This window comes from Jaculus jaculus, chromosome 5 (assembly GCF_020740685.1).
Source record: "Jaculus jaculus isolate mJacJac1 chromosome 5, mJacJac1.mat.Y.cur, whole genome shotgun sequence".
Classification (NCBI taxonomy): domain Eukaryota; kingdom Metazoa; phylum Chordata; class Mammalia; order Rodentia; family Dipodidae; genus Jaculus; species Jaculus jaculus.
Window position 1 is genome coordinate 20,155,416 of NC_059106.1, and position 12,557 is coordinate 20,167,972.

Consider the following 12,557-nt stretch of genomic DNA (forward strand, 5'->3'; position numbering starts at 1 on the left):
TGACTTTATGGTACATATGCACATATGTGTACCTTTGTGTGTGGAAACATGCATTTGTGCAGGAGCATGTGCACACATGTATATGTGTGGAGGCCAGAGATCCAAATGGGGTGTTTTCCTCAAATATTCTCAACTTCATTCTTTGAAACCCAGAGCTCACTAATTCAACTAGACTAGCCATCAAACTCCAAGAACTCCTTGTTTTGGCTTCCCCAGAAATGGTATTGCAGGCACATGGTGCCCCACATGACTTTTATGTGGGTGCGGGGTTCTGAACTTGTGTTCTCGTGCTTGCATAACAAACACTTTACTCATGTATCCAACTCCTAGTTGACACCCTTCAGTTTCAGTTACAAAATTATTATTAGTGTTGTGTTCTTTAAGAATGAATTTCCAAGAGATATTGCTGCCTGCAGAACTGTGTTTTGCTTACTAATAAAGAGGAATTTACTTGCCTACTTCTTATGATCAGTGACTCTGTGGGTCAAGCTGTACAGTGTTGGGAAGATTTCCTATAGATTATTTATTTGATCACAAAATGTGGTTTTGTTAAATGAAGATCCAAAATTGAAGCTTTTCAAACTGATAGTCGTCTGTTACTAAAGCGGCATCCAGTTTCGGTTATCACTTTCTTGAGTATGCAAAATATTATTTCAAATCTAAACCAATTTTGCAGTGTGAGAGAAGCATCATTAAGCAGAAGAAATATTGTTGATGAAAATATGGATTCAAAGGCACTGATATCAAATACCATGTAATTCCCAAATGACAGCTTGATGCTGATATGGCATGGAAAGAAGCATGCATTAATCATTAAGCACAATAGAAATGCATGCAATGAGTAAAAACCAGTGTGAAAGCAGGTAAGTAATCAAGCTTAGCTCTCCAGTGACCCTTCCCTAACATGAAATTTTACAGAAAGCCATCCTAACATGTTTGGATTTTCTGTTTGTTTTTTCATGTTTCTTGATACAGGTTTATATTTTTGAAAATAATATCTACTACCAACCTGATATAAAGAGCAGTTCCTTGCGTCTGACCTCCTCAGGAAAAGAAGGAGTCATTTTTAATGGTATTGCTGACTGGTTATACGAAGGTGAGTTGAACACAGAAGAATGAAACAACATTTTTTAATGTAAAAATCTACAAAAAAATTCTTCATTCCGCATAACAACTCTAGCCCGAATTCTTCTTGTTTCCTTACATGCTTTCTTCTTGTGTATGCTCATGTTTTCCCTGGCTGTGATTCACATCTGCTCAAGTGACTCTGAATGTACCATGTGTATGAATGGGTGTGTGTGGACGCGAGTGGGTACACATGGATGTATATGTGCTATGCTAAGGCTAGACTGATTTTAATGCTCATGTAACGTAGCTAATGAAAGTAGGTGGTAATATCAGTCTTGATTTTTTGCATAATCTGGAAAAGAAGAAATAATTTTATTATTAAAAATTTCATTAATTCCACTTGAATTTACTTGCTCTCATTCAGTTCATCCTGACACATTTTAATAACTATTGCATAAGGAGGAAATAAATCCTACCAGGAAGATCTATTTTCAATACTATTGAATCATATTTTGTTAACGTTTAAAAATATAGAATGAATCCGGTGAAGAAAATTTCTGTCTAGTTTTGATTATGTAATAATTACCAGTCACCTGAGTTCTAGGTACACAAGTCTTTAAGGTAAAACACAGAGCCTTGAGTTTAGGACCTGGATATTTAACTATCCAAATGAATGTGGCCAAATATGTCAAGATTTAAAATCAGTCTAACTTGACTACAAATTATAGAGATAAAAATAATCCATACATTCAATTTTATTTCTAAACATTTACAACTATATCATATTTTTCAGTATTTAGAGGAATATTTTATTACTTATTCTAGGCAAGCCCAGGGAGATAAAATCCTGTATAGTTAATATAGTATGTTATTCCTGCACAAGTGAAAAAAAAAAACATAAATTGAACTTGTCTAGACAATATAGTTCCTAATTCTTCTGTAATGCCCACTCAACATGGTATATTGATACTGTTTTCCAAAAATGAGAGAGCAGATAAAAATTCCCAAAATTCAAACATATATAACTATTTATCCCTGAATATATATATATATATATATATATATATATATATATATATATATATGCATATATAACTTATATATTGTATATAAACATATGTACAAACAAATATATTTAAACACATAAAGAATTTATATACTTGAATATATATTGTATATATATATACATATATATACATATATGTTTAAGTATATATACTTGTAACTATAGAGAGATCAATAACATTTGTCATATCCATAGCAGTAACAGTTTTTCATGCACTATAGTTATCAGAATAAAATAAAGATAGCACCCTCCACTAAATTCAAAGTAAATAAAAGTCCCAGAAAACAGCAACATTTTTAAACTGATAAGCTTCCTGACACCATTTTAATAATTAAATTCTCATTCATTGTCTGGAAAGAAAATATTCTAAAGTAAGATAATTTAAAACAGCGCTGTAAAAGCACTGCCAATACTGGATATCACAAAGCAGGTACAAGATATTTTTCATTCACAGAAGCATGATAATGTGTCAATATCTTACATTCTGCACTGAAATCAAATAACTGTTGCCACTCATCTGTCCACTCAGCTTCCCACTCAGTGATCAGGACTAAGAGGCAGCTGGATTCCAGCTACATTCTAGATGGTAAGATACAGTTAGAAGTAGAAAAACCACATGGTATTGAGGACTACATATTAAGTAAAAAATGAAATTGCTAGGTAAAGCTATTTTATTGAGTTGCAGTCCTTGAAATATATAAATTTATGTGTGCATGCATTTGTAGACCTTGATATATGTGGATATGCATGTGAACTTAACTGTTGATAATAAAATTCTATGTACATGTCAAAATTGTGTAATTCAAACTTTTAGAGGCTGCACATGGAACCGAGGAGTACAAATATCAGTAATAATTATGGCATGGAAGTATAAGAAGAAAAGTCAAAGAAATACACAAACTTACCAAAAGAATTCCTCAGTTGGGAGTGACAAAAGCGAATTGAATCATTTTCCTATTTAAACCCAATAATTGGGATAGCTGAGTCAGTAATGTGTTTGCCATGCAAGCATAATGACCTGAGTTTAGTCCCTGTAACCCATGTAAATAAAAATTCAAGGTGCAGTGACATGCACTTATAATCCCAGTGTTGGGAACCAGAGACAGGATATTCCCTGGGTCTTTCTAGCCAGACAACCTAGCCTCCTTGGTGAGTCCAAGACAGTGAGAGACCCTCTCTCAAAGAAAAGGTGAGTGGTGCCTGAAGAAGAAGCACAGGAGGTTGTCTACCAACCTCTGAATACATGTGTGCATCTCTGTATCTGTGCACACACATACATACCTGCACATACAAGAGAATGTTAGAAAGCTCTGACATGATGGCCCACTGCATTGAAGAAACATGGAAAACAAATGGGTGTTTCTGGCACTGTAGATCAAAGAACCTATTCCATGCCTTTACCTGGAAAAACCATGGGCCCTTATCTTTGGAACGTTCTTGGTACTGTGAAAAAACAAAACAAACAAAAAACAAACAAACAAGCAAAAAAAGCATGTTCAAGGATCGTGGTAAGCCTTTGAAGTGAAGTTTTGTAAGAGGAACCAAGTCCACTCAGGATAAACAAGAATTTTCCTAGAGAAGAACTCTCTGAGTGGACCTTGGAAAATTGCAAAATCCTACATAAGCTGGGGAGATAACTCAGCAATTATATGTTTCCTCTGCAAGCATGACAACAGGAGAGCAGATCCCTCGAACCTGCATAAAGCTGGACACAAAGTGACACAGATTTGTTTATTCCCAAAGTGCCTGTGGCAATTAGAGGTGGAGCAAGGAGAACTCTGAAGCTTGGGAGCCAGCTAGACTAGCCTTTTCAATGGCAAAGCCAAGAGAGGCCCTGTCTCAAAAACAAGGTTGAAGGAGAAGAACAACACTACCAAGGTTGTCTTCTGAATTATACACACACACACACACACACACACACACACACACACACACTCTGAGGGAGAGATAGATAGATAGATAGATAGATAGATAGATAGATAGATAGATAGATAGATAGGGAACAAATTTCCAAAATGAGGCAGAGATATCAGCATGAAAATCACAGCAGGATTAAATAGTACAGAACACATGTGCTTGGGAAACTAGAATTTACCTTATAGTGAAAAGTATAAAATATAAGGCAGAGAAGAACGTAAGAACCAGGGAACAGTGACCTCTCACAGTGGGTGAGCAATTCAATTATTTTGCCACTAGTGTCTGGACACTAGTAGAGCCTCTCACGTGTAGGGAGGACAAGATTAGCTCTTGCATATAAATAGCTATTTCCATTACAGTATGAGGTTGTAGTCTACTGGTAGAACGGACCACTGAACAGCTGTAAGACTTTTTTGATGTTCTATTAGGATGTAATTAGCAGTGGGACTGAGGTTAAAGCAGTTAGTGGGAGGGAAGATTCTAAAATTGATGGGGCGGTAAAATGATAGGACTTAGTGGCTTAAGCAGATGGGACATGTAAGGAAAAGTCAGGAATGACTGTACCTACTGGTTTGGGTCACTGGTAAACAGTGGTGGCAGACACCATTAACAAGCAGAACCAAGGAGCACTGGAAACAGTGGATCTCATGGAGAGGCGGCAGTGTAAGTGGCACACTATGTTGACCCCCAAAGCCATATAAAAATCCACTTGCAGTAATTTACATTTATAATCTCAGTGCTGGTATTAGGCTGCCTTGAATTCTTGATTCAGATACATGGGAATTCAGACTTCCTGGTAAAGCTTCAGATAGATCATGGGCATTCCATTTCTTAGGACAATTTCATAGGAATATTTGGGGACTTTTATTTGACAAGTAATGTCATTTTCTTAAAGGAATAAATTACCAGAGGCTGTGAACATCGCCTAAGGGTCTAGATTTCATCCACACAACCCACATACAAATGCCAGGCTTCTGTTTGTAATTTCACTTCTGGGGAAGCAGAGACACGAGGACCCTAGGGTTTGTTGAGCAGCCAGGAAAGCCTAATTGGTCATTTTCTAGCCAATGTGAGATTCTTTTTCATATAGGTGTGCGTGGCTTGAAGACAACCTTATGTTGTACTCTAACCTGTACATGAGAGTGCGCACACACACGCGAACACACACATTTTCTTAAAAATGAAAAAGTCTATGTATCAAGGTTGAGTGTCAACAGGGTGTGGAGTATGTGAGCAGGCAGAACAAAGAAAGAAACAGAATCCTAGTTACTGACACTGTAGATCTGACATATTGCAAAACAGAAACAGAAAACATACAAGTTTTTGCCATTCACATTAAACTGTATTTGTTGGCCCTGATTTCCCAGATATACTAAGAATTTTCATGTGTTTGTGATTTAATCTTTACTAAAATGACTCACTAAAGACCAAGTTCTGGGCATTCAGGTGACTTGGGCATAGCCTCCGAAGTGCTTACTGGTAGAGTCAGCATTTCAGTATGTCTCCTGTTCCCAACACCAGTAACTGCTCACCAGGTGACTCTTGGCCCAGTGGCTGCCACTCATTGTTCCTTTCACCATGGCACACATTTTCATCCATATGCCATCAGATTTCACTGATATTTTCGTGGGCCAAAATCACTGAATCTACTGTCTATGGATTACACAATTCCTGGTTCATTTCTAATAGTAACCCTACCAAGAGAATCATTGTAAAAGATTGGAAGAGAGAACGACACAGTTCTTATTAGACTTTGGCAGTCTCTCCCAGTCTGTGTTTCAAGTCCTGTGTATACCTTAAAAGTTCCCACTGCACTGTCATTTGTCCAGTATGCCAGCAGCAACCAGGATCCACACCTTTTCTTATCCTCCAATATGCCCACTGAAGCACAGGACTATTCCTCATGGCACTGTGAACTTTGGTACTGCTTTTGTGCCACTGAGGGGTAGAGGCTTCTTTCTTACTACTTTTTCAGGTACCATGATCAAATCAACACATGTGGGAACTTAGTAACAGGTAACATATCCCAATTTTCAAACATTAAAATGTGTCTTCTCTAAATGGCATGCGGGAGATGGGGATGAACAAAGGAGGCAACTGAAAAGTAGTGTTTTAAGCCACATGTGGTAGGAGGCTGAAGCAGGAAGATCAAGAGACTCAGGCCAGTCTTCAGTATACTGTGAGTTCCAAGCCAACCAGAGCTACATACCTGGCCCATAAAATAATGTGTTTCATGGTAAATTTTAAGGACTCATTCTTTTTAATACAAGGCTGAGTTGTGAGCCTAGCATTGCTGTCAATTGCACCACTGATAAGTCTTTCACAGTGTCCTTTTAATTTTGTTTGTTTCTTTTTTTTTTATATTTGGGATTATTCAGTTCCTACAGATAATAAAACCATCTAAAATGTGTTATGTTTTAAAGAGTAGGTGATGTTCACAAAATAATAATATTTTAAAAATGAAAGATAGTTTTAATAATTCAGTCATACAAAATGAATTTATTGAGATTCACACAACTCTAAAATTAACATGACAAATGTGAATAAATAAGATACTACGTAAAAGTTTCATTTTGAGGAACTTTTATATAATTGAAAAAATAAAATAGGGCTGGAGAGATGCCTTAGCGGTTAAGGCCCTTGCTTACAAAGCCTAAGGACCCAGGTTTGATTCCCTAGAACCCATATGAGCCAGTTGCACAAGGTGGCACTTGCAATGGCTAGAGGCTCTGACATGTCCATTCTCTGCCTTTCTCTCTCTCTCTCTCTCTTTTCCCCTCTCTCTCAGGTAAATAAATAAATAAATAAATAAATATTTAAAAAATAAAATGAAGTGTAAAGTTGCAACAAAGTCATAATTCAAATAAACAATCTACAAATATTTAAATACTTATATGTATATATATATATATATATGTCTAAAATATTATGAATATATTTAATATCTCACATTTTAATAGATTATTCTTTAAAATTCAATCCATAGCTAAAGAGGATATCTATAGATTTAGTATTATTTGAGCCAAATATTGTGCTGGGGAAAAAGGTCTGTCTCTTTTGGGAATTTCAGGCCTAGCAGACAGATAAACTACAAACAACTCATCTAAGGAATCACTCAGATCATGGTAAATAGAAATAGAAAGACACCTCATGTCAGTCTATTCAATAGAATAATGTATGGAACCAAATCTCATAGGATAAGACAATCTAAGGACTTTCATGTGTGAAAGTCCTCCCATTGGTCTGAAAGATTGGCAAAAATAAAGACATTAGAAAAGAAAATGTGTGGCAAAGTTTATCATCTTCACAGACCAGGATGGCTTTATCGTTTCCATGTAGTAAGAATAATGTAAAATGCCTGTTTTCCTATATTTTTTGTTTTTTTCTTTAACACATGAGGGCACATGTATTTCTCACGTGCTTAAAAATTACTTAGTGGCCGGGCGTAGTGGTGCACATCTTTAATCCCAGCACTTGGGAGGCAGAGGTAGGAGGATCACCATGAGTTTGAGGCCAACCTGAGAATTCAGAGTGAATTCCAGGCCAGCCTAGACTAGAGTGAAACCCTACCTTGAAAAATCAAAAAAAAAATAAAATAAATAAAATCACTGAGTGGACATTTGCTGAGTGAAGGAGAAACTTTAGATTGTACCATCGCAAGTGAGGCAAAACAAACATGTACTGACACAGACACAGGAGCTGGAGAAAGACGAGGTCACCAACAATACTGAGTCCAATGAGTCGCCAGTAGTTTCGTTGTGGTACCATTGATGATCTTAACAAGGGGCTGTAAGAAGGAATTAAGAAGGACACAAGTATTGATTATTCTGACGAGAACATATACAGAGAGGCTGGGGGTACGGCTCAAGGGTTAAAAGTGCTTAATGTGTAAGTCTGATGACCCAAATTTGGGTTTCCAGGACACACATAATGCTGGACACTAAAAGATCATGACTCTATAATTCCAACACAACCATGGCAATGGAAGACAGAGTAAGGAGAATGTCAAAGCTCACAGGCTAACTGTCCGTTGTTCATAGCTGCAAAAGAAAGAAAGAAAGAAAGAAAGAAAGAAAGAAAGAAAGAAAGAAAGAAAGAAAGAAAGAAAGAAAGAAAGAAAGAAAGAAAGAAACAAAGAAACAAAGAAACAAACAAAGAAACAAACAAAGAAACAAAGAGAGAGAGAGAGAGAAAAAAAAAAAGAACAAGAAGGACCTTTTCACAAACAAGATCATTCTTTGTCCACCACACTTGCTGTATCTGTGTGTGTGTGCATGCACATACACACACGCATGCCCCCCCCCACACAATACAGAGAATATTGACAGTAGATATAGAAAAAAAATAAGGGGTGCACAGGAGATAAACGATACGCCTACGGGGCTGGCAGCAGCAGGAATCCAATCTGTCCAAATTGATTTGAAATGGATAAAGTCAGCTTGCTTTTCAGAATAGCATGTTCATCTGCATGCAAGAATTGTATTGTTAATTTCTGGAAATTCTTTGTGTTGAGGCTGTATTTTTAAGTGTCTATGGTACAGAACCACATGTGCTGAAAACTCCTTCTGCTCTGCAGTGAGATACTCTAAATCAGAGCAATAAAAACATCAGCAAGCTCAGACTATCTTAAATTGGAAGCAATGCAATTTGTAAAAATAAATTGTTTGTAAATAATATAATATAATTAACATAGGAACTTCAGTCTTTGAGAAAATATCTCCATTAGTTGCAATTAAAAGAGCCTGTGCCCAATCCAGGAGGACTATTAAGCAACTGCATATTAAAGGCTCGTTTATTTAACTCTTTCTCATGCTGGTTAGCTTTCTTTTTGCATCTGAAGGATGCGTATATCACTTTGTGTATATTATTTAAAAACCATGTTATTTTAATGCCTATGTTGGTATGTAGGTTTGCATGTGTGAGTGTTTGTACATGTGTGAAAAGGTATGTACATGTTTGTGTGCATTTGTGGGTGCATGTATGCAGAGGCCAGAAGACAACTTCAGCTGTTGTCCTCAGGCGTGTCACCCACCTCTTTTTGAGACAGAATCTCTTATTGTATTGGAAGTCATCAATTAGCACTCTCTAGCCAGTGTGATCCAGTTATCTCCATATCTCCCCCTTCCCAGTGCTGGGATTACAAGCATATTAAGATCTAACTCAGGTCCTCCTGCCTACAAGGCAAGCACATTCAGATTGAGCAATCTATCCATACAGAAGTGTGATTATATAGAAGAATATTAGTCATAGATCAATGTGCAAAAAATAAGAGTTGATGACAGTTTCTGATAAGTGTCCTCAAATTCAAGGCATCCTTGGTTCTGGGAAATGCTGCCTATCTGTTATTCACCCCTTCTTTTCATTTATTTATTTATTTATTATTTACCTGTGAGAAAGAGGCAGATAAAGAAAATTAGTGTGGGCTGGAGAAATGGCTTAGTGGTTAAGCTCTTGCCTGTGAAGCCTAAGGACCCCAGTTTGAGGCTTGATTCCCCAGGACCCACATTATCCAGATGCACAAGGGGGCACGCGTCTGGAGTTCTGTTCTTTTACAGTGGCTGGAGGCCTTGGCATACCCATTCTCTCTCTCTTTCTCTCTTTCTCTCTGCCTCTTTCTCTCTCTGTCAGTCACTTTCAAATAAATAAATAAAAATAAACAATTTTTTTTTAAGAAAATGAGTATAACAAGTCCTCAAACCACTGTAAACAAATTGCAGACACATGTGCCACCTTGTGCATCTGGCTTACATAGATAGTAGGGAATTGAACTTAGGTGCTATGTCTTGCAGTCAAGTGCCTTAACCACTAAGCTGTCCCTCCAGCCCTCTTCATCCCTTCTTACAGGTCCTGCTCCTTAGAAATGTAGCTGGTGACTGGACAAAAGGATACTTCTATGCCTTATAATCTTACAATTTGCATTTTATCCATACTTATAATATTTTGTGCCTCAGTGTGTCAGGTATACAAATCATATTTCATGTACTGACTAGATGTTATTTATGTAAATCAGGCTTGGGAACACAAATGAAATTGTAGCATATTTAGAAGAGAATAAGTTGAAGATGTTGTACTAGTCCTCATGTTATTACAACCTTGAAGACCTATGGTGAATAACTGATAAAGAGTAAAGGGTTATATAGCTACCAGGTGATGAAGGGTTAGTTTTTAGCTTAGGCGGCCCCATCACTAGGTTAAAAAAAAATACTGGCTAACGTGAAAACTGTTCACACCATTAAACCAGAAAGCAGAGAGACTCAGCTAATGAGGTTTCATAACCTCCTTAAAAGACACAATTTCAATGACCTAGGATCCACCCACCAGAATCCATCTCTCAAAGCTTCCACTACTTCCCAGTAGTTCCACCTGGAAATGAGTCTCTAACACATGGGTCTGTGGAAGACTGCCGAAAAACAAACAAACAAACAAAGAAACAAACAAACAAAAAAAAAAAACATAGAGAGGCTTTACTTATGTGTAGACAGAGCATTTATCAAGAATAAGGAATATCTGACAATTGTGCATGGCTATTAGCACGCAAAATGGAGAGGGGAGACAGAAGTCATCAGAAATGAGAAGTTTGGAATCCTGTAGGTTTGAGACTGGTTGATAGAAATGGATAGAGAATACATCTACAGGGCTAGGGAGATGGCTTAGCAGTTAAGGCCCTTGCCTGCAAAGCCAAAGAGCCTAGGTTTGATTCCCTACAACCCATGTAAGCCAGATGCTCAAGGTGGCATGTACATCTAGAGGTTGTTTGCAGTAGCTGGAGACCCTGACACACCCATTCTCTCCTTCTCTCACTCTGTCTCAAATAAATAAATAAATTTAAAAATGTATTTATTTATTTTCAAGAAGAGAGATACAGACAGAGAGATAGAAAAAGAGAGAGAGACTGCAAACAAACTCCAAATGCATGCACCACTTTGTGCATCTAGAATACATGAATACTAGGGAATCAAACTCAGGTCATAAGGCTTTGCAGCCAAGTGCCTTAAGCTCTGATCCATCTCTCTGGCCACACACACCTGATTTTAGTAGATAGAAGCAAATATAATAAAAAATAAATTAAAATAAATACCCACGCCCTTCCTCCCTTTATTTGATTTGCCTAGATTTCAAGTTATATGTACCCCAAAAATGTTTGAGACCATGAGAATAATATTAGTATCCAAGACAAAACTTTATGTCTCTCCAAGAGGAAGAGTCAAAGTCTTGTCTGCTGCCACTTCATAGAGGATGGTTGTGGAGAACTAAGTCAATTAAAAGTAGCAATTTGCTTACCATGTGGCCCTAGATGATAACTGCTTGCCTTGTTCAATTATCTGTTCTGTTTCCCTTTATATTTTGTCATTATGCTAACAGATGTTTCAGCTGTTGGGTTAAACCAAAACTTCATTCTTGCCTTACCTAGTTCTTTTGCATCATTGTTACTAAGTTGCCATAATTTCACATGATTTAGAATTAATCACTATGATTGGAGAAAGAAGTAATTTTCAATTCCCTGGTTTGAAAATATCATTAAAACATATTTAATTTCTGGCAGATAAGGCATTGTCAGATCCAGTACAAAACTGATTCCTGTCAGGTTTTTTTGTGTGTGTGTATGCATAGTATGGTTTTGTGCCTGTGTACCACATGTATGTATGTGTGCAGATGCATGTGCCCCACGTGTACAACATGTGGAGGCTAGAGGAAGATGTCATGGTGTTCGCTGCTATCTCTCTTCCACCTTACTGCACTGAGGCAGAATCTCTGACTGAACCAGGATCTTGGCATTTTGGGGAAATTAGACTGGCTGACCAGGGTACCTCAAGGACTCTTCTTTCCCCCTTTACTCAGTGCTGGGGTTACAGGAATGCCCTGCTTTGTAATGTGAGTGCTGACATAAAATACAGGTCTTTATTCCTATATAGCAATCTGTCACCTTCTCTAGCCCTCTCCCTGATTTTTGTTTAGTTAGTTTGTTTGTTTGATTTTGTTTTGATTTGCTTTTATGTCATAATGCACTCAAAGTTGTTGGGAGAAATCTTTAACTTCAAATCTCGAGGACTGATTCTGTGACTATATTACATTGGACAGACATCATTCCTTCAGGCAGTGATGCTTCTAACCCAACTAACTTAACCATTAAGAGGTTGGGAAACAAAGTGAGTCCAGTTACTGGCATGATAGAGACAGGGCATTCTCACTTCTATCCCACAATATCTAGACTCTGTTTTATCAAGCCAAGAGGAACATATTGCTTCCTGTGGAATGGCATCTCATCTTCAGTGTTGCCAAAAAAAGTGCCAGAATCGCTGTAGAGCATATTACTTCATCTTCCCATCAATCCAGGGACAAAGACCAATGTGAGTATGATGAAGTCACCATGTACCCCAGTGAAAGCTCATGGCCCTTCTATTTGCCATAAACTACTTCCTGTTTGATAGATTTCAGAGGAAGCTATGATCTCATTGTTAAACTTTATAGAAGACCGCATATAGCAGTAACCACAGGACTGTCAGCC

The 12,557-nt window shown here is 37.4% G+C and overlaps 1 protein-coding gene across 1 annotated transcript in view; it reads left to right on the forward strand.

The window, feature by feature from the left end:
- The window catches only part of Dpp10 (dipeptidyl peptidase like 10), a 557,899-nt gene that overhangs the window by 474,715 nt on the left and 70,627 nt on the right, over window positions 1-12,557 (forward strand). Inside the window, exon 8 of the mRNA XM_045149057.1 lies at window positions 976-1,096. Coding sequence (XP_045004992.1) covers window positions 976-1,096 — 121 coding nt within the window. The remainder of the gene's footprint in view (window positions 1-975; window positions 1,097-12,557) is intronic.